The 27,916-nt window shown below is 53.0% G+C and overlaps 1 protein-coding gene across 4 annotated transcripts in view; it reads left to right on the top strand.

Annotated features, from left to right (window-relative positions):
• Positions 1-27,916, top strand: part of MYH10 (myosin heavy chain 10) — a 128,892-nt gene that overhangs the window by 45,048 nt on the left and 55,928 nt on the right. For 2 of the 4 annotated variants that reach the window (XM_054393714.1, XM_054393713.1), the window contains exons 4-6: positions 8,845-8,947; positions 18,070-18,099; positions 24,138-24,230. In XM_054393714.1, coding sequence (XP_054249689.1) covers positions 8,845-8,947; positions 18,070-18,099; positions 24,138-24,230 — 226 coding nt within the window. Of the gene's footprint in view, positions 1-8,844; positions 8,948-18,069; positions 18,100-21,539; positions 21,561-24,137; positions 24,231-27,916 lie in introns of all 4 variants that reach the window. The other 2 variants (XM_054393716.1, XM_054393715.1) reach the window with 2 other exon arrangements.

The raw sequence follows: 27,916 nt of genomic DNA, 5'->3' as shown, positions 1-27,916 counted from the left end.
CTGCCTCAGCTCTAAGGTTACTGGAAGCTTTTGATCCTTCTCTTGAAGCCTGCTTGGTGCCCAGTGCAGCAGCATGAAGTCCCTGTGACTTGGGATAGACTCCACCACCTCCCTGGGCAGCCTCTTCCAATCCCTGGCCACTCTTGCAGCAAAGAAATTGTTCCTCATCTCCAACCTAACCCTCCCCTGGCACAATTTCAGGACATTTCCTCTCCTATCACCTGAGACTAGGGAGAAGATCCCAACCCCCACTTCACTGCAGCCTCCTTTCAGGGAGCTGTAGAGAGCAATGAGATCTCCCTCAGCCTCCTCTTCTCCAGTTTGAACACCCCCAGGTCCCTCAGCTGCTCCTCCCCAGCCCTGTTCTTCAGACCCTTCAGCAGCTTCATTGCCCTGCTCTGGACACCCTGGACATGATGGCTGGTTCTCCACACACACCTCTCATTACATCTCGTGTTGAATTCAGTAGGATTCCTTGGAGGTTTCCTGTCTCAGTTTCATCCCCTGCTGGTGTTCCTTGAGGAGTTTTCCATGAACTGGTGAGCTTAGAATCATAGAATTGTCACAGGTGGAAGGGAGCTCAAGGCTCAGCCAGTTCCAACCCCCCTGCCATGGGCAGGGACACCTCACACTACAGCAGGCTGGCCAGAGCCTCATCCAGCCTGGCTGCAAGAACCTCCAGGGATGAGGCTTCCACCACCTCCCTGGGCAACCTGTGCCAGTGTCTCACCACCCTCATGGGGAAGAATTTCTTCCTAACATCCAATCTGAATCTCCCCATTTCTAGTTTTGCTCCATTCCCCCCAGTCCTATCACTCCCTGACACCCTCAAAAGTCCCTCCCCAGCTTTCTTGGAGCCCCCTTCAGATCCTGGAAGGCCACAAGAAGGTCTCCTCAGAGCCTTCTCTTCTCCAGACTGCACAGCCCCAACTCTCTCAGTCTGTCTCCAGAGCAGAGCAGCTCCAGCCCTCTGCTCATCCTCGTGGCCCTTCTCTGGACACCTTCCAGCACCTCCAGATCCTTCTTGTAACAGAGGCTCCAGAACTGGACACAGTACTCCAGGTGGGGTCTCACCAGACCTTGCAGGCAAGAATGTCTTCTCAAAGTCAAGCTGGACACCAGGAGAATAATAAAACCCTGCAGCTGGGTGCTTGTCTCAGCAGAATGCTTTGTCCTCACCTGACAGGGAAGCCAGATCTTCAGGAGGGTATTAGTCAGTGCCAGCTGATGTGGCTTTCATACAGTTCTCCAGCCCAGACCTGATGACAAAGGTGACTTCCTGCATTAGCTGTAGAAATGAGAGGTCTCTGCCCATGAAATGAGCATTTTTTTCCTCTCCTTTACCTTCTGTTGTTTTCCCCCTCCACTCTCCATCTCTTGAGTGCAGACATTGCCTTGCTGTGCTGCAGTGCTTGCTCTGAGTTAGAGGCTCAGGATGTTCTGGAGGTTTAAGCACTGACTTCTCAAGTTTTGTTTCACTGTGTCACCCTCCTTTCCCCAGCCACATCTGTGCTTGTGAACTGCTCAGTCCCTGAGCCCCATGGACTGAGCTGGAGGTGTTCAAGGCCAGGCTGGATGAGGCCTGGAGCAACCTGGGCTGGTGGGAGGTGTCCCTGCCCATGGCAGGGGGTTGAAACTGGCTGAGCTTTAAGGTTCCTTCCAACCCAAACCATTCTATGACTCTATGAAAGCCAAATCATGGTCTGGTTATTGATGGGGAAGGAGGAGATGAATGAATACTAATGAACAAGAATTGTGAGGGACTTGGGGTGATTTAGGCTGGAGAAGAGGAGGCTGAGGGGAGACCTCATTGCCCTCTACAGCTCCCTGAAGGAGGTTGAGTGAGGTGGGGGTTGGGCTCTTCTCCCTATCCTTAAGTGATAGGAGGGGAAATGTCCTGAAATCGTTCCAGGGGAGGTTTATCTTGGAGATGAGGAAAAATTTCTTAGCTGCAAGAGTGGTCAGGGATTGGGACAGGCTGCCCAGGGAGGTGTTGGAGTCCCCATCCCTGGAGGTGTTGAAGAAACCTGTGGCCATGGCTCTTGCAGCCATGGTGGGGTTGGGTCAATAGTTGGAGGTCTTTTCCAACACAAACACTTCTATGGTTCTGAACTGGAGTCTTACCCAAGCTTATGGCATTCCCCTCTCTGGGTTTGATTCCCAGGCACTGGGGGTGATGCTTACAGCCCTGTGAGGACCTCTGGTCTGTAGTGGCTTCAGTAGGAGTGGTGGAGTGTGGAGGGAATTGAGGCTGCTTAGCAAAGGACAACAGCAGCAAATACCAAACATTTTTGTGTCCAGCCTCTGGCCAGAGGCCAGCTTGTAACATTCCCTAGACAACTGGTGTGGGGATGAGGGGAGGCAGCTAGAGAGAAATGAAGGAGCTGGAAAGCAAACTTGTAAATAGTAAAGGCAATTAGTGACTCTCCTGTGCTAGCCCAAACTAGCACTTACAGCTCCTCATCCAGAAAATTAGCCTGGTGATTAAAACATACTGCTAATTACAGGTCCTGCCTGGAACTATCTCTTAATTTGTAACTGGCAGAAGACCTTCTCAGTTGTGTCTGGGAACAAGAGTCACTCCTGCTCCTTGCAGCTGCTGCTGTGAGAAAGACAAAAGCCCCATCTGGGGCTCTCACTTCTGCAGTTCTTTCCTCCTGCAGCCAGGGCAAGTGAGGACTTCATGTTTTGGTGCTTGTGGAAGTGGTTGCTCCGTGTGCAGCAGGGCTCTGCTGGGCAAGGAGGCTGTGAGCCATAGGGCTGTGTTCTGTGTCTTGTGAAATCAGGCACTGAGGAGAGCTGCCCAGGTGTCCAGGTGGTGCCAACACATCTTGGCAGAAGGACCTTCTGCTTCCAGGTGAACTCAGGTGTGCTGCCAGCCCTGCCCCAGTCTGTCCTGAGCTCATCCCCAGCAGTGTGGGCAGCAGGGGCAGGGAGGGGATTCTGCCCCTCTGCTGTGCTCTGCTCACACCCCCCCTGCAGTGCTGGGGCAGCTCTGGAGCCCTCAGCACAGCACAGACAGGGACCTGTTGGAGCAGGGCCAGAGGAGGCCACAGCAATGCTGGCAGGGCTGGAAGCCCTCTGCTGGGAGCCAGGCTGAGAGAGTTGGGCTTGGGCAGCCTGGAGAGGAGAAGGCTCCAGGGAGACCTTCTGGTGGCCTTGCAGTGCTTCAAGGGCTGAGCAGAAAGCTGGGGACAGACTTTTGAGCAGGGTCTGTTGTGACAGGACAAGGGGGGATGGTTTGGAACCAGAAGAAAGTGGAAAGAAAGAAGAAATGTTTGACCCTGAGGGTGGTGAGAGCCTGTCCCAGGCTGCCCAGAGAGGTAGGAGCTGCCCCATGGCTGGCACCATTGCAGGTCAGGTTGTGTGGGGCTGTGAGCAGCCTGCTCTGGTTGCAGATGTCCCTGCTGAGAGCAGGGAAGTTGGGCTTGGATGAGCTTTAAAGGTCCCTTCCCACCCAGTCTCTGATTCTTGTCCCTGAGCTTGTTGCTGCTCAGGAATGATAGAAGCAGACTGAAGCTTCTCAGGCAGAGGAAAGTCATCCAGAGTCCCAGCATGGGAAAGTCTGGGTGGGTTTGGTTTGCTTTTCAGTAATTGAAATGACAGAGCTGCTCTGCTGGGAGAGGTGACACTGGCTGCAGTTCCCACCCCAAGGTGTTCCAGATGCTTATCTTCACCCACATTGGTAGTTCACAGCAGACCTTGGGCAGGTAGCAAGGTGATGCAAAACCTGCCTTTGAATTTCAAAGCTTGCAAACCACAACCCTGTGGGTTTGGGTCCTCCTGTCCTGTGTGACTCAGGACAGTCCACTCTGTCTCCTGCCCCTGCTCTGCTGGGGGCATTAGTGGCTAGCAGGGTGGTGGTGGAGGGGACCTGTCCTTACTCCAGTAAGCAACTTCAAACTTGTTTGACCTTCTGAAGAACCAGAAACTCATTTGTCAGTTCAGGAGGAGATGACTTTGCCTTGTCCTGCCATGCTGGATGCTGCAGCAGTCACAAAAATCAGAGTTGTTTCATCTGGAAATGACTTCTAAGATCCAGTCCAACCATCAACCTAAGACCACACTGGCCATTAAACATTGTCCCCAAGTGCCATGGCCACAAGTTCTTAGGGCTGGAGCACCTCTGTTAGAGGATAAGCTGAGGAAATTGAGTCTGCTCAGCCTGCAGAAGAGAAGGCTCCAGGGAGACTTTAGAGCTTCCTTCTAATATCTAAAGGGGACCTCCAGGAAGGCTGGAGAGGGCCTGTTCAGAAGGGCTTGGAGTGACAGGAGGAGGGACAATGGTTTGGAACTGGAGCAGGGCAGATGTAGGTGGGACATCAGGAGGAAGTTCTGCACAGTGAGGGTGGGGAGAGACTGGAACAGGTTGCCCAGGGAGGTGTTGAGGCCCCATCCCTGGAGACATTCAAGATGAGGTTGGATGTGGCCCTGGGCAGCCTGCTCTAGTTGGAGGTGTCCCTGCTGAGTGCAGGGAAGTTGGACAAGATGACCTTGGAGGGTCCCTTCCCACCCAGTGCAATCTGTGACTATTAGTGAAGCAGCTGTTTCACTGCTGCTAGCCTTAGGGCTTTCCCAGGCAGACATTTGACCTGCTCATAGAATAAGAACTGCCTTTAAGTGAGCCTTGTGGGAAGAGCTCACTGCTCTCCTGGAAGTCACACCAGCTTCCATTCCTGCTTGCTGCCTGTTCACCACCTGTGAGTCACATCTTAGATTCATAGACTGGGGTGAGTTGGAAGGGACCTTGAAGACCATCCAGTTCCAACCCCTACCATGGGCAGGGACACCTCCCACCAGCACAGGTTGCTCAAGGCCTCATCCAGCCTGGCCTTGAACACCTCCAGGGACAGGACATCCACAATCTCCCTGGGCAGCCTGTTCCAGTGTCTCACCACCCTCACTGCAAAGAATTTCTTTTTAATCTCCAGTCTTAATTTGCCCTCTCCCAGTTGTTTCTTTGGCCTGGTTTTCAGATGTCCCTTTGGTCAGCAAAGGAAATGCCTTTTCCTGCTGGGCAAATTGGGGCTCAAGTCATTCAGGAGAAAACACAATCATGGTAGACTGGTGGAGAAGTTAGTCACTAATTTTCGCTAACCAAAGCGTTTACACTTTGCCTGAAGAGTATTTTCCTGGATTGCAAATGATACCAGAGCTTCTCATGCAGTGACTTCAAAACCACCTGGAGACTTGACTCATGCTGGCTGAGCTTCTCCTGTGTTCAATGGGCTTCAATCTGCTTTCAAGCAGAAGCCTTGTTGCTCTAGGGAAGAGAGCTTTAGCTGCAGGTGCTGAGCACGTGGACCAGCCCCTGTGTGCCCTGCCTGTGTGGCAGCTTGTGAGGGAGAGGCCATGCAGTCACAGACTCACCTTGCTTGGAAGAGACCCTTGAGATCCTGCAGTCCAACCCTTAACCCAGCACTGCCAGGGCACCACCGAACCATGGCCCTCAGCACCACACAGCTCCACAGTTCTTAAGCCCCTCCAGGGATGGAATTTTGCCACTGCCCTGGGCAGCCTGGGCCAGGCCTTGACAACCCTTTGGAGAAAGAAATTGTTCCTCATGTCTGACCTAAACTTCCCCTGGGGCAAGTGAAGACCATTTCTTCTTGTCTTATCACAAGAAGAGTCCAAGCCCTACCTGGCTCCAACCTCCTTTCAGGGAGCTGTAGAGAGCAATGAGGTCTCCCTTCAGCCTCCTCCAGACTAAACACCCTCAGGTCCCTCGGCTGCTCCTCCCCTGCCCTGTTCTCCAGACCCTTCCCCAGCTTTGTTGCCCTTTTTTTTGGATGTCTTCACTTAATTGATGTCTCCAATTTGAGACTCTTGATAAGGAAGGGTTGTTTGCTTTGCTGCTGAGTTTGTCACAGCCCATGGTGGGAGTTCCTGGGACATGTCAGTTGGGTCTCATAATGGTTTCTTTCTAATAGTAGCAAACTGAGACAAAGGAGGTGAAATTGAGAGGGGCTCTGATCAATGCTCAGCAAGAGCCACAGGGTGGGGGAGCAAGAGGCTGGGGCCAGACTCTTGTCAGTGGTGCTCAGTGACAGGCCAAGGGGTCCTGGGCACAAGCTGGAACCCAGGAGGTTCCATCTGAGCAGGAGGAGAAACTTTTGTGTGAGGGTGCTGGAGGGCTGGAGCAGGCTGCCCAGAGAGGTTGTGGAGCCTCCTTCTCTGCAAATTCCAAATCCCCCTTTGGGAATTGTGATCCTGGGCAAGCTGCTGTGGGTGCCCTGCTTGAGCAGTGGGAATGGACTGGATGATCTCCAGAGGTTCCTTCCAACCCCACCATGCTGGGATTTGGGGATTAGCAGCACTATCATTGACTGAAGCAAGGCCAGGATCTCTGTCAAGGATCTCAGTTGTTTAATTTATGGTAACATATTAAGTGCTATTAAAACAAGGTTTTGACCCAAGTTAATCTTTACCTTGGTGATACCATCACCATTCCATAAATATTGTACACAGTGTCAGTAAGAGTTTACCTTTTTTGGGCAGGTTGGTAAAGGTAGAGGCTTTTAATTTATGTTTCTGATCCCAGTGTCATACTCCTGAGCTGGAGCTGAAGCACAGAGATGTGGTCAGGCTCTGGTCCCACATAACTGGTGATGGGGTGAGAGGAAATGGCTTGAAGTTGTGCCAGGGGAGGGATAGGTTGGAGATGAGGAAAAAATTCTCTGCTGCAAGAGTGGTCAGGGATTGGAACAGGAGGTGGTGGAGTCCCCATCCCTGGAGGTGTTCAAGAACCGTGTGCCCATGGCCCTTGGGGACATGGTTTAGTGGCCATGGTGGTGCTGGGTTGCTGGTTGGACTGGATGGTCTTAAGTCTTTTCCATCACAATTCTACGATTCTAGAAGTGCAAAGAGCCTTCTCCCAAAGCTGGGAACTCTTTCAGTGCGTGGCAGCAGAGCTATCCGAGGCTGGATCCTGCAGGAAATTCTTGGCATTCTTGTAAGCTCCAGGGAGAGCAGAGCTGGGATGATAACATCCATTAGCGTTGCTTTTGAGTGAGAACTTGCATAAAGACTTTCTGCTAGCACCCCAGCAGTTGATTTAAAGGCTTTGCAGCAGAAGGAATGTATCAGAAGGTCCTGACCCCCCATTACTGCTGTGCATGCCACAAAAGCCTCTTGATGAATAGATTCTTCTAACACTCCCCAGGGCCCTGATAGAAAACCCACATCTGGGCTGCATTGATTGGACTCTTTCCCCTTCAGTGGTTGTCAGAGTAGATTTTTTTTCTCCCTTAAAATTTAATAAACTCAGTAACTTGACAGAGAAAGGTGATTTATCCAGCTTAAGAGTGCATTCCCAAGCCCTGCTGACAACAGATGGGGTTGGTTTAGGATGGAAATGTTTCCTTTACTTTATTTCTTTTCTAGCAGGTAGGAGAAGGGAGAATAGTTTCAGCATTAAACATATTTTAAGAGACAGCTAGAAAGGGGAAAGGTTGCTTTTAGTCTTGTTTCTAGTCATGACTGATGGGAAGGAGAGCACTGCAGTAAAAGGGGAATTAGAAATAAAGACCTGAGCAGCAGGAAGCATAAAAAGGACATGGAACTGATGGAAAGGGTCTAGAGGAGGCCACAGAGGTGATCAGAGGGCTGGAGAACCTCCCCTGAGAGGGCTGGGACTGTTCAGCCTGGAGAAGAGAAGGCTCCAGGGAGATCTTAGAGCAGCCTTCCAGTACCCTAAGGGGCTGCAGGAGAGCTGGGGCGGGACTTTGGACAAGGGCTGGGAGTGCCAGGATGAGGGACAATGGCTTTGAGCTGGGAGAGAGGACACTGAGACTGCAGATGAGGAAGAAATTCTTTAGAGTGAGGGTAGTGAGACCCTGGCACAGGTTGCCCAGGGAGGTTGTGGCTGTCCCCTCCCTGGTGGCATTCAAGGCCAGGTTGGATGAGGCCTTGAGCAAGCTGGGCTGGTGGGAGGTGTCCCTCCCTCTGTCACCTTCCCTGTGGATGCCATCCTCCCTGTGATAGAAATGGGGCAATAAAAGGAGGCTGTGGGGTGGAAATGGGGCCAAAAGGAGACCTTGGGGTGAACATGGGACAAAAAAAAAGGAGGCTGTGGGGTGAAGATGGGGCCAAAAGGAGACCTTGGGGTGAACATGGGACAAAAAAAAAGGAGGCTGTGGGGTGAAGATGGGGCCAAAAGGAGACCTTGGGGTGAACATGGGACAAAAAAAAAGGAGGCTGTGGGGTGAAGATGGGGCCAAAAGGAGGCCTTGGGGTGAACGTGGGGCAAGAAAGCTGCTGTCTGGTGAAATTGGGGCAAAAAGGACCCATGTGGTGAATGTGGGGCTGAAAGAGAGGCTCTGTGTTGAGAATGGGGTTTGTTGTACTTTGAAAGTGGCCTTCAAAGGTGTTTCCAGTAACTTGGCAGTTCTCAGAACCACCTCCTGGTACAGAAAACACACTCAAATGATGCTGAAGGCAACACTTTGTGTGTCCATGGAAAATGTCATCGTTAAAATAGATATCTGGATTAAAATAGACTCTGAAAAATCCTTTCTCTGGCTGGGTGACTGAGGCAGAGGAGAAATTTGTTTCTTGTTCCTTAAGGTAATAAAGGAATCCAGGCACTCAGTCAAAAGCTTTTAATCAACCTCATGGCAGAGGGTTGTGTCAACACCTTCACGCTCAGCAGATCTTTAGGATGAAGAAAAGACTTGAAACAAAGCCCTCCTCACTCCCTGCTTTGGGCTTTAGGTCGTTAGTCAAGGTCTCTTGGTGTAGCCCAAGCCATAAATGGGATGAAATGTGGTTGCTGTAAACCCAAGGGGACTTGATCAATTTGTTGGCAGTTGGGGTTCTGAGGCAGATGTCTGAACTGTTTTGCAGAGGTGAATCTGGCGCCGGGAAGACGGAAAACACGAAGAAGGTGATTCAGTACCTGGCTCATGTGGCTTCCTCCCACAAAGGAAGAAAGGACCATAATATTCCTGTAAGTTGGGGTATTTCCTCAGCTCATTGCTCCCATCTTTGGATTAACCCTCCCCACACACCTCTTTTATGAACTGGAAGCTGGGAGATAATCAGCCTGACTGATGTTTCCCCTTGAGCAGTGGCTGCCATGAGCAGATCCATCCCAGCACCACCTGGTGTGGTAGCTGCTTGAGTTCTGTGCTCAAATTCAAGGCTTTGTGCAACAATTGTCACCAAACAGCACCAAAGCTTTTCTCATTCATAGAATGGGTTGGGTTGGAAGGGACCTTAAGGATCATCCAGCTCCAACCCCCTGCATGGGCAGGGACACCTCCCACCAGTCCAGGGTGCTCAAGGCCTCATCCAACCTGGCCTTGAACACCTCCAGGCAGGGGACATCCATAGCCTCCCTGGGCAACCTGTGCCAGTGTCTCCCCACCCTCACTGCAAAGAATTTCTTCCTCATCTCAGTCTCAGTGTCCCCTCTCCCAGCTCAAAGCCATTGTCCCTCATCCTGGCACTCCCAGCCCTTGTCAAAAGTCCCTCCCCAGCTCTTCTGTAGCTCCCTTCACAGGTCCTGGAAGGCTGCTCTAAGGTCTCCCTGGAACATTCTCTTCTCCAGGCTGAACAACTCCAACTCTCTCAGCCTGTCTCCATAGCAGAGGTGCTCCAGTCCTCTGATCATCTTTATGGCCTCCTTTGGAGGTGCTCTAACAGTTCCATGTCCCTCTACCTCAACATGAAGAAAAACTTCTTTGTTGTGAGGGTGCTGGAGCCCTGGAGCAGGCTGCCCAGAGAGGTTGTGGAGTCTCCTCCTCTGGAGACTTCAAGACCCATCTGGATGTGTTCCTGTGTACCTGCACTGGGTGACCCTGCTTTGCTGGGGGACTGCACTCAGTCTCCAGAGGTCCCTTCCACCCCCTATGATTCTCTGTAGTTAAACCCCAGTTTTCCAGAGAGTTCATTCTTTTGAGCAATTCCCAGTGAGTACAGCTTCCACTAGCTGCAGTTTTCAACACTGTTCAGGAACCAGCTTTCAATCCTCTCAAAAACTAACATGGAGATGGGGGAAAAAAAAAAAAAATCATCCAAATTAGAAACTGTTGTGGGTTTGCTCTGTTGAAGTCACAGGCAGAAATGTAAAAGCTCAGATTTCATTGCATTAGAAAGCAGAAAGTCTCTAGTTTGACACCAGCGAATCTTGAAGTGTTGGGGACTTGTCACTAATGCTGATTTCTGAGGAATTTTCTGCCAGCCTTCACAACTTGCACTCAGTTTGCTCTGAAAAAATCCCTCATGAATGGTTTGGACTCCTGTTTGGATCTCTTTGCAGTGAAGTTTTAATTCAGCCATTGGTAGCTGGCATCAGTACTGGTCTGCAGCAACCCACAGGTGTCTCTGCTGTTTGCAAGCCTTTAAACTGGATCACCTGCACTAGCAGCAGCAACTCCTCCAACTTCTAGTGCCCAACACTTGATCTTAAGATAGTTCTAACTATTTCTGGACTAAAACCCCTGGAAAAACAGGAGATGAATTTTTTCCACTCTGTGAGGAGAGAAAGGCAATGCTAGGCTTGATGCCCAGATGGGGACAGGTGACAAGTGGTGTCCCTCAAGGGTCTGTACTGGGACCAGTGCTGTTCAGTCTCTTCATTAATGACACAGAGAGATTGAGGCACCCTCAGCAGATGGGTACCAAGTTGAGTGGTCCTATTGGTAAGATTGGAGGGATGGGAGCCATCCAGAGGGACCTGGAGAGGAGAACTGAAGAGAACCTCATGAGGTTCAATAAGGCCAAGTGCAAGGTTCTGCACCTGGGTTTGGGCAATCCTTGATATCAATCCAGTCTGGGGGATGGTGAGATTGAGAGCAGCCCTGCAGAGAAGTGCTGGTGGATGAGAAGCTGGCCAGGAGCCAGCAATGGACACCTGCAGCCCAGAAGGCCAATGGCAGCCTGGGCTGCATCCAAAGCAGCATGGCCAGAGATGGAGAGAGGGAATCCTGCCCCTCTGCTCTGAGGAGACCTCACCTGCAGGGCTGTGTCCAGCCATGGGGCCCTCAAGAGAGACATGGAGCTGATGGAGTGGGTCCAGAGGAGACCACAAAGATGATCAGAGGGTTGGAGCACCTCTATGTGGACAAGCTGAGGAGTTAGTGTCTGCCCAGCCTGCAGAAGAGAAGGCTCCAAGGAGACCTTAGAGCTGCATTTCAATATATGAAAGACACCTACAGGAAGGCTGGGCAGGGACTGGTGAAGGGCTTGGAGTGATAGGAAGAAAGGTAATGGTTTGAAACTGGGGCAGGGCAGATTTAGGTTGGACATCAGGAGGAAGCTCTGCACAGTGAGGGTGGGGAGAGACTGGAACAGGTTGCCCAGGGAGGTGTTGAGGCTCCATGCTTGGGGACATTCAAGATCAGCCTTGCTGTGTCCCTGGGCAGCCTGCTCTGGTTGGAGGTGTCCCTGCTGCTTGCAGGGGGGTTGGACAAGATGCCCTTTGAGGGCCCCTTCCAACCAGATGCAATCTGTGAGTCTGGGAAGCAGCAGAGAAGGGAAGGTTGTTCTGCAGGTGCATTTGGAGGCACTGAGTCAATCTTTGCTCTAACCAAGATCAAACAGCATGACCCTGTGCATGGGTGCTCGCTGCAGCTCCTGCTTTATCCCACAGAGAAGATCCAAATCAGTCTCTCTAAGTGTTTATTGTGCAGCCTGAGTGTGCTGCAGGTTCTGTGTGTCAGTTCCAGCCTTAGAGGGAACTTGGCCTGTGGCTGGGGGAGGGTCAGCAGTGTTAGGTGCATGGTCATGGTGTTGGGTGGGTCTGTGGCTCTGGGGAGTGCTGCCTAGAAGGTCATCTACCCAAACTGGGCTTCTGGGAAGGTTTTGGTCTATGAATAGATTTGTCTTAAACCAGCACTGGGCTTCATGTCCTCCAGGGAAAGCATTACCTGTAGCTTTTTGGGAGGGGAAGGGGCTGTGCAAGGGCAGGAGGGGAGGGGAGGGAAGGGGCTGTGCAAGGGCAGGAGGGGAGGGGAGGGAAGGGGCTGTGCAAGGGCAGGAGGGGAGGGGAGGGGGTCTGCAAGGGCTGGAGGCAGGGGGGAAGGGGTTGTGCAAGGGCAGGAGGGGAGGGGAAGGGGGTGTGCAAGGGCAGAAGGTGGGGGGAAGGGAGGGAAGGGGGTGTGCAAGGGCAGGAGGGGAAGGGAAGGAAGGGGCTGTGCAAGGGCAGGAGGGGAAGGGAAGGGGCAGTGCAAGGGCAGGAGGGGAAGGGAGGGAAGGGGCTGTGCAAGGGCAGGAGGGGAAGGGAGGGAAGGGGCAGTGCAAGGGCTGGAGGGGAAGGGAGGGAAGGGGCAGTGCAAGGGCTGGAGGGGAAGGGAGGGAAGGGGCAGTGCAAGGGCTGGAGGGGAAGGGAGGGAAGGGGCTGTGCAAGGGCTGGAGGGGAGGGGAGGGAAGGGGCTGTGCAAGGGCTGGAGGGGAGGGAAGGGGCTGTGCAAGGGCTGGAGGGGAAGGGAGGGAAGGGGCTGTGCAAGGGCTGGAGGGGAGGGGAGGGAAGGGGCTGTGCAAGGGCTGGAGGGGAGGGGAAGGGGCTGTGCAAGGGCTGGAGGGGAAGGGAGGGAAGGGGCTGTGCAAGGGCTGGAGGGGAGGGAAGGGAAGGGGCTGTGCAAGGGCTGGAGGGGAAGGGAGGGAAGGGGCAGTGCAAGGGCTGGAGGGGAAGGGAGGGAAGGGGCTGTGCAAGGGCAGGAGGGGAGGGGAGGGAAGGGGCTGTGCAAGGGCTGGAGGGGAAGGGAGGGAAGGGGCTGTGCAAGGGCTGGAGGGGAGGGGAGGGAAGGGGCTGTGCAAGGGCTGGAGGGGAAGGGAGGGAAGGGGCTGTGCAAGGGCTGGAGGGGAGGGAAGGGGCTGTGCAAGGGCTGGAGGGGAATGGGAGGGAAGGGGCTGTGCAAGGGCTGGAGGGGAGGGAGGGAAGGGGCTGTGCAAGGGCTGGAGGGGAAGGGAGGGAAGGGGCTGTGCAAGGGCTGGAGGGGAAGGGAGGGAAGGGGCTGTGCAAGGGCTGGAGGGGAAGGGAGGGAAGGGGCTGTGCAAGGGCTGGAGGGGAAGGGAGGGAAGGGGCAGTGCAAGGGCTGGAGGGGAGGGGAGGGAAGGGGCTGTGCAAGGGCTGGAGGGGAGGGAAGGGAAGGGGCTGTGCAAGGGCTGGAGGGGAAGGGAGGGAAGGGGCTGTGCAAGGGCTGGAGGGGAGGGGAGGGAAGGGGCTGTGCAAGGGCTGGAGGGGAAGGGAGGGAAGGGGCTGTGCAAGGGCTGGAGGGGAGGGGAGGGAAGGGGCTGTGCAAGGGCTGGAGGGGAGGGGAGGGAAGGGGCTGTGCAAGGGCTGGAGGGGAGGGAAGGGAAGGGGCTGTGCAAGGGCTGGAGGGGAAGGGAGGGAAGGGGCTGTGCAAGGGCTGGAGGGGAGGGGAGGGAAGGGGCTGTGCAAGGGCTGGAGGGGAGGGGAGGGAAGGGGCTGTGCAAGGGCTGGAGGGGAAGGGAGGGAAGGGGCTGTGCAAGGGCTGGAGGGGAAGGGAGGGAAGGGGCTGTGCAAGGGCTGGAGGGGAAGGGAGGGAAGGGGCTGTGCAAGGGCTGGAGGGGAAGGGGCAGTGCAAGGGCTGGAGGGGAGGGGAGGGGAGGGGGCTGTGCAGGGTTTGTACTAAGCACTTTTAACTGCACTGCTGACAGCTTGGTTGTCAGGTTGAAAGACTTGTGGCAGCCTCCTTTGGCAAGGTGCCTTCCTTCAAAGCTGGGTGGCATTGCCCACAACCTCATGAGGCTGACCTTTGGAAACCTTGAGGGACTGAAGCTGTGCAGCCTCCCTCTGAACCTTCTGTGGTGCTGAGCACTTGAAGCCCAAGTTTTGGATTGTTTTCAGAGGACTCCATGTTTGTCTGACCCTCCTCATGCTGTACTTCCTGAGTGCTCTCTGCAGTCCCTCCTCTAAAAAGTGCCCTCCTTTTGAGCTTGCTCATGGTGATCATTCCTGTTACCACTCACTGGGCTTAAGGCTGGTGAAGATTCAAACTGGGGTTTATTTTTGAGTCCATCTGGCTTTGAAATGAAGCAAGCTTCTTCTCTTGCCTATTTTGGGGGCTGCATGAGAAATAGTGAAGGCAGAGAAAGGAAAGGGGAAAGCTGGGGGGCAAGGTGTCAGTGAAGGGAAGGATGGGTTGCAATATTGAATGCAGTGCTGGCTAATGCCATTGAAATTGCTGGCTGCACTGGCACCTAATTACCTGCTGGTGAGTAGAGATCCAGTGGGGAGGTGGTGTTCATCTCTAAAGGGGAAATTGAGACTGGGAATAGGAAGGAATTCCTTCCAGTGGTAGGGGGGAGACACTGGCACAGGTTGCCTGGGGAGGCTGTGGATGTCCCCTCCCTGGAGGTGTCCAAGGCCAGGCTGGATGTGGCCTTGAGCAACCTGGGCTGGTGGGAGGTGTCCCTGCCCATGGCAGGGGGTTGGCACTGGCTGAGTTTCCAACCCAACCCATTCTGTGATTCTATGAATCTTTCTTTCCACTCCAATCCAGCTTTTCCTGGTGCTGCCATTCCAAGTCTCACACTAATTAATTGCTGGCACTTGGAGGCTTGCTCTCAGTGGCTGCTTTTGCCTTTGCAGCTGAAATGCTAAATGGTTTAATTTGCTTTATTAACTTCAAAGGGAAGCTGATTGCTCTGGCAGGGCAGGAGCCTGGGGTGGTTCCCCTTAGTGGGGATTTCCCAGATGGGCTCTAACTGCCCTCATTTAAGCACAGAGAAGTTAAATGTGTCTGGTTATGCTCAGTTCTGCTCTAGTGAGCACAGTCATCTACACCCTGGAGGAGCAGTTCTGCTGGTCTGGAGAGAAGGAAATAATCATCCCCAAACCATGGCCCTCAGCACCACAGCTCCACAGTTCTGAAACCCCTCCAGGGATGGGGATTTTGCCACTGCCCTGGGCAGCCTGGGCCAGGCCTTGACAGCCCTTTGGGGAAAGAAATTGTTCCTCATGTCCAACTTTAGCCTCCCCTGGGGCAACTTGAGTTCATTTCCTCTTGCCTTGTTGTTTGCTGTTTGGGAGAAGAGACCAATCCCCACCTCACTCCAACTTCCTTTCAGGGAGTTGTAGAGATCTAGAAGGTTTCTCCTCAGCTTCTTTATCTTCAGGCCAAGCACTCCCAGTTCCCTCAAATCCCTCCCGTGTTCTTAAGTGTACAAATCCTTCTGCAGTGGTTGGAGGAGCAGTGGTAGGTCCAAAGTGAAACATCTCACATGCCTGAGATCTTCTCTGAGCAGGTATGAGATGACAGTGCTATGATAGTGATGAGCACAGGCTCTGATAATGCTCCTGATGTGATAATGCTGGTCAGGTAGGATTGCACAGTCAGAACAGTTAGAGATTGGAATCATCCCCCCAGGGAAGCAGGGGAGTCCCCTACACTGCACAGGGGTGCTGGCCCAGCTCATTTCAGGCAGACTTGTGAGACTCCACCTCAAATACTGCCTCCAGTTCTGGTGTCCCCAGCATAAGGAGGACACAGAGCTGTTGGTGTGAGTTCAGAGGAGGCCACGAGGATGATCCGAGGGCTGGAGCAGCTCTGCTGTGAGGACAGGCTGAGGGAGCTGGGGGTGTTCAGCCTGGAGAAGAGAAGGCTCTGGGGGAACCTTAGAGCTGCCTGCCAGTACCTGAAGGGATCCTCCAGGAAGGCTGCAGAGGGACTTTTCCTGAGGGTGTCTAGAACCAGGCCAAGGGGGAATGGTTTGAAGCTGAGGGAGAGCAGGGTTAGACTGGAGCTGAGGAAGAAGTTCTTCAGTAGGAGGATGCTGAGACACTGGAACAGGTTTCCAAGGGAAGTTGTGGCTGCCTCCTCCCTGGAGGTGTTCACAGCCAGGTTGGATGAGGCTGTGGGTACCCAAGTCTGGTTGAGAGGTGTCTCTGCCCATGGCAGGGGGGTTGGAGTAGATGATCCCTGAGCTCCCTTCAACCTAGGCTGTTTTGGGTTTGCTATCACCTAGAAAGCTTGGACCAGATGATCCTTGTAGTCCCTTCCAACCTGGCATTTTGTGATTCCATGATGCAGCTTGGCAGAATTCCTATCACTGAACAGAAGAAGCCAAACCATTGCTTGCTGCTTTACAGACCTGTGTCCAGATCTGTTTATCCTGCACAGGGTTGCCCAGGAGGGTTGTGGTGTCTGGAGATATTCAGAACCCACCTGGGTGCATTCCTGAGTGATGTACTCTGACAGAGGGGTTGGACTGGACAATGCCAAACTGGGAGGCTTGGCTGAGACACCTGAAGGCTGTGAGGCCATTCAGAGACTTGGACAGCCTGAGAGCTGGGCAGAGAGGAACCTGATGAGGGTCAACAAGGAGAAGTGCAGAGTCCTGCAGCTGGGAAGGAATAAAAACTGCAGCAGTACAGGATGGGAGAGGATCTGCTGGAGAGCAGCCCTGTGGAGAAGGACCTGGGAGTGCTGGGGGATGACAAGTTCTGCATGGGACAGCAATGTGCCCTGGGGGCCAAGAAGGCCAATGGGGTCCTGGGGGGCATTCAGAGTGTGTCCAGCAGAGCCAGGGAGGTTCTCCTCCCCCTCTACTCTGCCCTGGTGAGGCCACACCTGCAATATTGCATCCAGTGCTGGGCTCCCCAGTTCAAGAGGGACAGGAATCTGCTGGAGAGAGTCCAAGGGAGGGCTCCAAGGATGCTGAAGGGACTGGAGCAGTGCCTGGTGAGGAGAGGCTGAGAGCCCTGGGGGTGGTTAGTCTGGAGAGGAGAAGGCTGAGAGGGGATATGATCAGTGTCTATCAATATCTAAGGGCTGGGGATCAGGAGGGAGGGGACAGGCTCTGCTCAGCTGCACCCTGGGATAGGACAAGAGGCAATGGATGGAAACTCCAGCACAGGAGGTTCCACCTCAACATGAGGAGGAACTTCTTCCCTGTGAGGCTCACAGAGCACTGGAACAGGCTGCCCAGAGAGGTTGTGGAGTCTCCTCTGGAGACTTTCAAACCCCATCTGGATGTTTCTGTGTGACCTGTGCTGGATTCTATGGTCCTGCTCTGGCAGGGGGGTTGAACTGGATGATCTTCCAGAGGTCCCTTCCAACCCCTAACATCCTCTTTTCCTGTGTACCAGCACTGTGCTGCTTGTTTAAAATACTGGATCTAAAAGGCTGAAGGCTACATCTGCCTTGGCCTGGCAGCTTCTAGGGCTGTGTGTTTCACCACAAGGGCTTTTTCCCCCAGGCTCTCTGCTCTGAAGCTCAGGATTATTAAACTGACAGTGAGCCAAGGAAACAATAAATGGAAGAGGAAATTCCTGCAGAAACTGCAATTTAGAGGGGTTTGATTAGGCTTTATTACATTCATGTTCCTTTTATCCTCCTTCCTGACAAAATTTGAAGGTCTTCCAGTTTAAGATTTTGCTGCTTCCCATGTGAATGATCATTCTCAGGAGAAAGACACAAAGCTTGTCTCAGTTGTAGGTCTGCATCTGAAGGGGGTGTACAAGAAAGACAGGAGAGGACTTTTGACAAGGGCTGGGAGTGCCAGGATGAGGGACAATGGTTTTGAGCTGGAAGAGGGGAGACAGACTGGAGATGAGGAAGAAATTCTTTCCAGTGAGGGTGGTGAGAGACTGGAGCAGGGTGCCCAGGGAGGTTGTGGATGTCCCCTCCATGGAGGTGTTGAAGACCAGGCTGGATGAGGCCTTGAGCAAGCTGAGCTGGTGGGAGGTGTCCCTGCCCAAGACAGGGGGTTTGGAACTGGATGATCTTGAAGGTCCTTCCAACCCAAACCACTGTGTCTGATCTCATCCATACAAAACCACTTTGTAGTGCCTGAGGCTGCAGAAAAGGTGACTTGGTGCTGTGGGTTTGGCTTTTGTTTGCCAGAGCCATGGGAAGTGGTGCACAGCTCTGGAGCTCTGCCCTTTGCCCTCACTGCTCAGGGCCCAGCTGCCATCTGGGGGTTTCTTTGCAGCAGCTCAGGGTTTGGTGTTTTGTGCATGTCACTAACAGCTTCTGTCTGGTGCAGTGGCTCAGTCTGTGCAGTGAGTGTGCAGTGCAGCTGCTGAGGTGGATGTGGGGGTGAGGAGGAGCTGGGATGCCTGCTTGCTAACATCTGTGTTTGTTTGTTTGCAATGAACAGCCCGAGTCACCTAAGCCCGTCAAGCATCAGGCAAGTGCCTTTCTTTCTGCTTTTACACTTACCTGGGCCAGCTGCTGAATGTCCTTCTGTTTGTTCTCTGTCTGTTTGGAACCTGGGGGGAAGCTTGGGAGGTACAGAGCTAGTAGGAAACATTTAAGTGGCTCTCAGAGTGGGCCAGTGGGCAGCTGACAGGCTCCTCAGCACTGCAGAGCACTTCTAACCACACTGAGGTGATGTTTGTGTCCTGCAGCAGAAGGTTCACAGATTCATAGAATGGGTTGGGTTGCAAGGAACCTTCAAGATCATTCAGTTCCAGCCCCACTGCCATGGGCAGGGACACCTCCCACCAGCCCAGGTTGCTCAAGGCCTCATCCAGCCTGGCCTTGAACACCTCCAGGCAGGGGACATCCACAGCCTCCCTGGGCAACCTGTGCCAGTGTCTCACTACCCTCATTAGAAAGAATTTCTTCCTCATCTCCAGTCTCAGTGTCCTCTCTCCCAGCTCAAAGCCATTGTTCCTCATCCTGGCACTCCCAGCCCTTGTCAAAAGTCCCTCCCCAGCTCTTCTGTAGTTCCCTTCAGGTCCTGGAAGGCTTCTGTAAGGCCTCCCTGGAGCCTTCTTTTCTCCAGGCTGAACAACCCCAACTCTCTCAGCCTGTCCTTGTAGCAGAGGTACTCCAGCCCTCTGATCATCTCTGTGGACTCCTCTGGACCCTCTCCAGCAGTCCAAGATGTTCAGCCTCTCCCTAGCTGCCTCTCTCCAGTTGTTCCCTGTGTGTGCTTGGGTAGCACGCTGCTGAATGAAGAACTCTTGGAATATTAAACCAAGGACTAAAGGAAAGAGCTGCAGTAATGGAAGCTTCCAAATTCCTGTTCTATCTTGATATGCTTATAGGTTCTCTGATAACCTGATAAAGACTTTGATCTCCACACAACCAATCATCTCTGATATCCAGGGCTTCCCCTGACTCCAGCATCAGTGGTGCAAGCAGCAAACAGGAGAAGCTGGAAGAGGGGAGTTTGAGACTGGAAATGAGGAAGAAACTCTTTCCAATGAGGGTGGTGAGGCACTAGCACAGGTTGCCCAGGGAGGCTGTGGATGTCCCCTCCCTGGAGGTGTTCAAGGCCAGGCTGGATGAGGCCTTGAGCACCCTGGACTGGGGGGAGGTGTCCCTGCCCATGGCAGGGGGTTGAATCTGGACCTTTTAGGTCCCTTCCAACCCAAAGTGTTCTATGATTCTACTAAATGTCTGCTCCCTTGGGTTTCAGCTGCTCTTATCCTCAGGTTGTCTGGAGCCACCATGCTGATAAAGGAAAGAGGTGGAGTAATGGAAGCTTCCAAACCCCTTTGGTTAACCTCCTGCTCTATCTGGATGTTTGTATGGCTTCTCAGATAACCTGCTAGGGACTTGGACCTCAGGTATAATCCCTCCTCTTGTGGCAGCAGTGGTCAGGCTGCTCCAGCCCACCTTGCACAAGAGCAGCAGCTGCAGTACTCCTAGTGCTGGGGAGCTCCCAGTGAGGGAGAAAGAGAGGAGGTGTAGGGCCAGTTGAGGGTAAGAGAGTGGAAGGAGATAAACTTATGATTGCTGCAAGATAAATGCTCCCCTCTGAGCTGAGCTGGTACCTGATGCCTTTGGGCACAAGCCTTGAAATAAAGGAAAGCTCCCTGTGGATGGTGCAACCAAGGCTTTGGGAACTGAAGAAGCCACCATGAGTTACTTCAGCTGGAAAGTAGAAAAATAAAAGGCCTCTCAAGTTGGGTCTGGTCTGTGGGAAGCAAGAAGCAGTTAGATGGAGAGCTGAGATGCTTTGCTAGTGTGTGGTGACCTGATCAGACTCTGGCCCCTCCATCTCTCTGAGCCCCTGGCCTCATGTACAGAAGTTGCAGACAATCTGAGTGTTCAGCTTCATCCTCCCTCCACTGGAAGGGTTTGCACTCAAGTATTCCTCTGCTCCCAAAATAGAGCAGTGTTTAGTTTAACCCTGCTGTTGCTTGGAGCTGCTGTGTCAGAGGGAAGCAAACCATCTGTTGGCCAACATCTTCAGAGCATCAGTGGGAAGGTGCTAATCCAGAAGTGTTGATATTGCCTAAACCAGAACCATTAACATTTCTGTGCTGGTGCCATCCTGAACTCCAGAGTGGATCCCTGGTGTATGTGAGTAGCATGGAGCTGGCCCTGCCTCACCCAGGCTCCACCACTGGGCTGCTGGTGGTTCTGAAATGGAGACAAGAACCTCCTGTCCTTACCTGAATGCTGCCCTGCATGAAATCCTGCATGACTTCATCTGTTCCACAACACTCTGATACTGCTTTTTCCAAGTTCCCTTTAGGTGCCTGTGCAGCAGGGATGTCCACAGGCCAAACTGACATTCTTTCCAAGAGGAGAGTTGGGGTTTGGCTGTAAATCAAAGCAGCTGAAAATGAAACCTGTAAAAGAGCCAACAACGTGCCCTCAGGGCCAAGAATGCCAATGGTTTCCTGGGGTGCAGCAAGAAGAGTGTGGCCAGCAGGTCAAGGGAGGTTCTCTTCCCCCTCTACTCTGCCCTAGGGAGGCCACATCTGGAGTCATTACTCCAGAGACAGGGAACCACTGGAGAGAGACCAACTGAAGCTACAAAGCTGCTGAGGGGCCTGGAGCAGCTCTGTGAGCCTGGGGCTGAGAGCCTGCAGAAGAGCAGCCCCAGAGGGGAGCTGAGCAATGCTCAGCAAGAGCTGAAGGAGCTGTGGGGGGCAAGAGGCTGGGGCCAGACTCTGCTCAGTGGTGCCCAGGGACAGGCCAAGGGGCAATGGGCACAAACTGGAACCCAGGAGGTTCCATCTGAGCAGGAGGAGAAAGTTGTTTGTTGTGAGGGTGCTGGAGGCCTGGAGCAGGCTGCCCAGAGAGGTTGTGGAGTCTCCTTGTGTGGAGAGCTTCCAAGCCCAGCTGGGCCATGGTGATCCTGGGCAAGCTGCTGTGGGTGCCCTGCTTTAGCAGGAGGGTTGGACTGGATGATCTCCAGAGGTCCCTTCCATGCTGGGATTCTGTAAATCAGAAGCTGTTTAGTGTAGGGTGAGAGCTTTGCAGGTTCTCAGTTATGGCTACAAGTTGCAGACCATGGAGGCTGGCTGTAGGCTGGGAGCCCTCTGCTCCCTCTCATGGCCTTCAGTCACATCACAGGACCTACCTGAATGCGGTGATCATAAAAAGGAGCTGCTAAGAACATTTTTTGCATCCAGTTGGAGCATTCTCCTTTCTGAGAAGTTCTGCAGCAAGCCAGATGAAGCTGGTGGTAGAGGGAAGCATGGGAAAGGCTGTGCCAAGCCTGCAGTGAGATGCTTTGGGTGGCACAGGGAGGATGCTGTGTGGAGGAGTCAAGTGTTGGAGGCAGGCTGCTTCCCTCCAGGGGAGCTGGGCTCTGAGAAGGCAACTGTGACTCACTTGCTGCCTTCCATGCACATCAAGTGGTTTATTTCAGGCTGTGTAGAGCAGGGCAGGGAGGCTGCTTGGGTTGGTGCTGGAGCAGAAGCTGACAGCATGGGCGGGAGAGGGGAGCAGCAGGAGTGCTGGGAGCAAATCCCTGCCCACTGCTGATGGATTCACAGAGGAAGATTAGAGAATATAAATCAGATGTGTGTGTAGTGGTGAAGGGTCTGGAGAACAGGGCTGGTGAGGGAGCTGGGGATGTTTAGCCTGGAGAAGAGGAGGCTGAGGGGAGACCTCTACCAGCTCCCTGAAAGGAGGCTGGAGCTGGGTGGGTGTTGCTCTCTTCTCCCAAGCAAGTAGTGATGGGACAAGAGGAAATGGCCTCAAGTTGCACCAGGAGAGGTTTAGGTTGGATGTGAGGAACAATTTCTTCCCCCAAAGGGTTGTCAAGGCCTGGCCCAGGCTGCTCAGGGCAGTGGTGGAGTCCCCATCCCTGGAGGGGTTTCAGAGGTGTTAGATGTGGTGCTGAGGGCCATGGTTTGGTGGTGCCCTGGTAGTGCTGGGTTCATGGCTGGACTGGATGATCTGAAAGGCCTCCTCCAACCAAAACAATTCTGTGATTCCAACAGGCATTTAGTTTTTCTCCAGTTGTGGAGGTTTTGGGTCAATTTAAAGGTCCTGCTGAGAACTCCAATGTTGGCAGCCCTGCCACATGGTGCATTGGCACTGTGGCCTGGGCAGTGCTTGCTGTGCTCTGGGCTAAGCCTCTCACGGCTTTGATTTCTTCCTTGGTTCAGAATTCAGAGAATATATGGTCCCAAAGGGAATGCATTTGGAAGTAAACAAGCTTGGAACATCTAACTTGAGGTTACGTTAAAGAGGGAGCAGCCATTAGTTTGCAGGAGAACCTGAAATCTATTTCACTATCCAAATAAAAGCCTCTTCTAGGTGTTAAGTAGGGAACTTTAAATGCTTCTGTGTAAGGATTGACCTCGTGGAAGCCTTCAGGGACTTACCTTCCCTGTTCTTTGATGCTCACTCTGCTGCCTTTATTCCTCTGTGCTATAAATCACTGGAAAAAGCAAGTTTGGGCACCCAAAACAGCACTTCTGGAGACTACAGCTTTTTGGGTCTTCTAAAGCCATCCTTCAGAGGAGGAAGACAACCTCATCTTTTCCCATCTCCTGGGCTGATGGAAGCAGCACAGACCTCCTCATGGCCAGCAGTGCCAGAAGCTGTTGTGCAATTGCCTGAAGTCCTTTGGATCTCTGCAGCCATTGGCTGGAACTGAAATGTTTCCAAAAGGCACTGAGCACACTGAGCAGCATTGCCTGAGTTGAGCAAAGGGAGAATGCTCTCTGTATCTGCTGTTGCTCACCTCTCCTGCTGCCCTTCTGGCTGCTTCTCAGGTGCCTGCAGGTCAGAGGTGTTGCAATGATCTGGACTGGATGATCTTAGAGCTCTCTCCAACCAAAGCAATTTTATTATTTAGATTGGATGTTAGGAACAAGGTCTATGGAGCAGCTCTGCTGTGAGGACAGGCTGAGGGAGCTGGGGGTGTTCAGCCTGGAGAAGAGAAGGCTCAGGGGGAACCTTAGAGCTGCCTCCCAGTACCTGAAGGGATGCTGCAGGAAGGCTGCAGAGGGACTTTTCCTAAGGGAGTCTAGAGCCAGGCCAAGGGGGAATGGTTTGAAGCTGAGGAAGAGCAGGGTTAGACTGGAGCTGAGGAAGAAGCTCTTCAGTAGGAGGGAGGTGAGACTCTGGAACAGGCTGCCCAGGGAGGTTGTGGCTGTCTCCTCCCTGGAGGTGTTCAAGGCCAGGTTAGATGAGGCCTTGGGTAACCAAGTCTGGTTGAGAGGTGTCCCTGCCCATGGCAGGGGGTTGGAGTAGATGATGTCTGAGGTCACTTCCAACCTAAGTCATTCTATGATTCTTTTCTGTGTGAGGGTGGTGGAACACTGGAGCAGGTTGCCTGGGAAGGTGTTTGAGACCCCATCCCTGGAGATATTCAAGGTGAGGCTTGACAGGCTCTGGGCTACCTGATCTAGTTGGGGATGTCCCTGCTGAGTGCAGAGGATTTGGACTGGGATGTCCCTTTCAACCCAAACTATGACTCTCTGGTTTAATGGTCATGGTGGTGTTGGGTTGCAGGTTGGACTTGATGATCTTAGGGTTGTTTTTTTTACCAGCTGAAACAGTTCTATGACTGAAAGCAAGTTTGAAAAGAGATTCCAAAGGGTCAAATCCCTGAGTGGGAAGGTTCAAAAGCTGAAATGGGGAGGTTCAAAATAACCTTGCACTAAAATCTTAAACCAGTACCTCTGGGTTTTCTTCTTCCCACTCCAAGTCTGTGCCTAATTCCATCAGCCCAAAGTGGGACTTCTCTCTTCCATATTCAGTGGTTTTCAATATCCATCCAGTCCTGTTGGTCAGTGCTCTGTGTGTGTCTCTGTGTGCTTCTGAAAAACCATCCCAAAGCCAAGCAAGAACCCAAGGGCACTCCTCAAGGGATGGAGGAGGCTCTTTAGGAGTGAGGGGAAGGTGCTCAGCCCTTCTGAAGGTGTTCTCCCTGCCCCAGCCTGGGTGAAATGACTGTTAGGAAGAACCACCTCCTCATTGCCTGTGCACTCTGCTCACCTCTGCTTTCTGTTTGCCTTTTAGGGGGAACTGGAGCGGCAGCTTCTTCAGGCCAATCCCATCCTGGAGTCCTTTGGGAATGCCAAGACAGTGAAAAACGACAACTCCTCTCGCTTCGTGAGTGACTCCTCCTGTCTGTGCAGCTGCACCTCTGCTCAGGAGGAATTCCCTGTTGGGAGCTTCTCCAGTCAGTGTCAGGCACTTCTGTGTTCTCTTTTCTCCACGAATTCAGGTTCTCTTACACAGGAGCAGAGGATGTTAGGGGTTGGAAGGGACCTCCAGAGACCTTTGAATACAACCCCCCTGCCAGAGCAGGACCATGGAATCCAGCACAGGGCACACAGGAACACATCCAGATGGGTCTGGAAAGTATCCAGAGGAGGAGACTCCACAACCTCTCTGGGCAGCCTGTTCCAGTGCTCTGGGAGCCTCCCAGGGAAGAAGTTCCTCCTCATGTTGAGGTGGAACCTCCTGTGCTGGAGTTTCCATCCATTGCCCCTTGTCCTATCCCAGGGTGCAGCTGAGCAGAGCCTGTCCCCTCCCTCCTGACCCCCAGCCCTCAGATATTGATAAACATTGATTAAATCTCCTCTCAGCCTTCTCCAGACTGAACACCCCCAGGGCTCTCAGCCTCTCCCCACCAGGCAGTGCTCCAGTCCCTTCAGCATCCTTGTAGCCCTCATTTGGACTCTCTGGAGCAGATCCCTGTCCCAGTGCTTACAGTGCTGCCTGTGTTGTGCTGGGCTCACTGAAGGTGCTTGGCCACAGTGCTGTGCCTTTTGGCTACTTACTAACTTCAACCATGCCTGACCCCATCTGGTGTTCAGAGTCTACCAAACATAACTGTGCCATAGGGCTGGGCTGTAACTAGCATGAACAAAGAGGGTGCTGGTTGGCAGTGGCTGAAGAAGAGACAGTCTGTGCCCAGGTGGCCAAGAAGGCCACCAGTATCCTGGCCTGGATTGGCCACAGTGTGGCCAGCAGGAGCAGGGCAGGGATTGTCCTGTACTGGGCACTGGTGAGGTCACACCTGGAACACTGGGCTCAGTTTTGGGGCCCTCACTCCAAGAAGGTGCTGGAGCTGGTCCAGAGAAGGGCAGCAAAGCTGATGAAGGGTCTGTTGAACAGGGCTGGGGAGAAGCAGCTGAGGGAGCTGAGGGGTGCTCAGCTTGGAAAAAAGGCTGAGGAGAGACCTCATTGCTCTCTACAGCTCCCTGAAAGGAGGCTGGAGCCGGGTGAGGGTTGGGCTCTTCTCCCAAGGAACAAGTGATGAAACAGCTTCAAGTTGCACCAGAGGTTTGGTTTGGGCACATGAAGAAACCTCTTCACTGAAAGGGTTCTCAAAGCCTGGCACAGGCTGCCCAGGGAGGTGGTTGAATGCCCATCCCTGGAGGTGCTCAGAAGATGCAGAGATGTGGTGCTGAGGGCTGTGGCTTAGCAGCAGCCTTGGTAGAGCTTGAGGATGGTTGGACTGGGTGATCATGAAGGTCTTTTCAACCAAAACTCTTTTATGGCTCTAAGGTGCTGAGCACTCTTGTGTCTGACTGATGTTGTTGTTGGGTCAGTGCCTGCTGTTTGGTGGCAGATAACCACTTTTGATGTATTCTATTGTTTTAGCAGCAGGGTGGAACTGGGGGTGAGTAGCTAAAAACCACTTCTGAAACTTCCTTTCCTTTGAAGGGGAAAAAAACCCAGGCTCCTATTTCAGGGGAAGATGTTTTCAGTACAGCTCTGGGGCTCTGGAGGAGCTATTAAATCTCTTTTCCTGTGAGAACAAAGCTCGAATTCACAGAACAACTAAAAGATTTCTTGGCTGCCTCAATGCTTCAGCAGTTGCTTGGATTTATGATGTATGAACTCAACTCCAGTGATAAGGACTCTGGAAAACTCGCTGCCTCAATCCCTTCAATCCCTGCCTTTGCAGTCAGGAAGGGAGAGCAGAGCACTGCTGAAGTTCAGCTTTGATAATTTTATAGCCATGTTATGGTCTTCAGTGCTTGATGCTGCTGTCTGCTGGCTATAGGATTTAGCACATCAACAGGTTTCCCTCTGCAATGATTCCATGTTCATGTCTGGAATGCATCACAGATTCTCCTAATTTCACAGACTCACTGATTCCATCAGGATGGAAGGGACCCTCAAAGGGCATCTTGTCCAACCCCCCTGCACTCAGCAGGGACAACTCCAACTAGAGCAGGCTGCCCAGAGCCACAGCCACAGTCTCCAGGGATGGGGCCTCAAACACATCCTGGGCAACCTGTTCCAGTCTCTCCCCACCCTCACTGTGCAGAACTTCCTCCTGATGTCCAACCTGAATCTGCCCTGCTCCAGTTTCAAACCATTACCCTTCCTCCTATCACTCCAAGCCCTTCTGAAGAGTCCCTCCCCAGCCTTTCTGTCAGTCCCCTTCAGATGCTGAAATGCTGTTCTCAGGTCTCTCTAGAGCCTTCTCTTCTGCAGGCTGAGCAGCCTCAATTTCCTCAGCCTGTCCTTGTATGAGAACTGCTCCAGCTCTCTGATCATCTTTGTGGCCTCCTCCAGACTCCTTCCCCTTCCTGTGTTGGGGGCCCCAGAGCTGGACACAGCACTGCAGGTGAGGTCTCAGTGGAGCAGAGGGGCAGAACCTCCTCTCTCCACCTGCTGGCCATTCTGCTTTTGATGCAGCCCAGGCTGCCATTGGTCTTTACTGGGGGGCTTCTTCCCTAGCTGATGTTGAGCATCTGGTTTGTGTTACTGCAGTCTGCTGGCGTGGACATAATCACTGGGATGGCTCCAGCTCTATTTTTATACATCAGCCAGGATAATGCACTCCAGATGGTTTTATCTCATGCAGAAAAAATCATCTCTGCTAACAACCATTTTAAAACCTGCTTTAAAAAGTTGATCCACCCTCCCCCAAAGTGGGAAGTGCTGTTCCTCAGCCCATGCAGGCTTAGCAGGCTTCAGCATGCAGCAGGGAAGTGCCAGCCTGGTGCCTGCTTGCTGGTGAGAGCAGGAAGGATTGAAACAGGGCTCCTGTCAAATCAGTTCTTGTTTTTTCTTTTTCCCCTCTTTTTCTTCTACCAGAGGCAGTGTTTCAGGAAAGGAAGGCTCCAGTTTGCAGTGCATTTGCTGGGTTAGGAACTGGCTGATGGCTGGGCTCAAAGAGTGATAGGGAATGTTAACTCTAGTTGGTGGCTGCTCACTGGTGGTGCTCCCCAGGGCTCAGTGCTGGGACCAGTTCTCTTTACATCCTCATCAATGATTGGATGAGGGGACTGAGGCACCCTCTGTAAGCTAGCAGAGACACTAAAGTGGGTGGCACTGTTGATCTGCTGGGGGGTAGGAAAGCATCTACAAAGGGATCTGTCCAGGCTGGATCCATGTGCCAAGGTCAGCTGGCTGAGCTTCAACAAGGCCAAGTGCTGGGTCCTGTACTTGGGGATCAACAACCCCATGAATGCTGCAGGCTTGGGGCAGAGTACCTGGAATCTATCTGCCTGGTGGAAAAGGACAGAGGGATGGATGCTGACTGACAGAAGCTGAGGATGAGCCAGCAGTGTGCCCAGCTGGCCAAGAAGGCCACCAGCATCCTGGCCTGGATCAGCAATGGTGTGGCCAGCAGGAGTGGGGCAGGGATTGTGTCCTTGTACTCAGCACTGGGGAGGCCACACCTTGAATCCTGGTTCAATTTTGGGTCCCTCACTCCAAGAAGGACATAGAGCTGGAGCAGGTCCAGAGAAGGGCAACAAAGCTGGGGAAGGGTCTGGAGAACAGGGCTGGTGAGGAGCAGCTGAGGGAGCTGGGGGTGTTTAGTGTGGAGA

This window comes from Indicator indicator, chromosome 29 (assembly GCF_027791375.1).
Source record: "Indicator indicator isolate 239-I01 chromosome 29, UM_Iind_1.1, whole genome shotgun sequence".
In the NCBI taxonomy this organism is placed as follows: domain Eukaryota; kingdom Metazoa; phylum Chordata; class Aves; order Piciformes; family Indicatoridae; genus Indicator; species Indicator indicator.
This window is presented reverse-complemented; position numbering and strand designations above follow the sequence as displayed.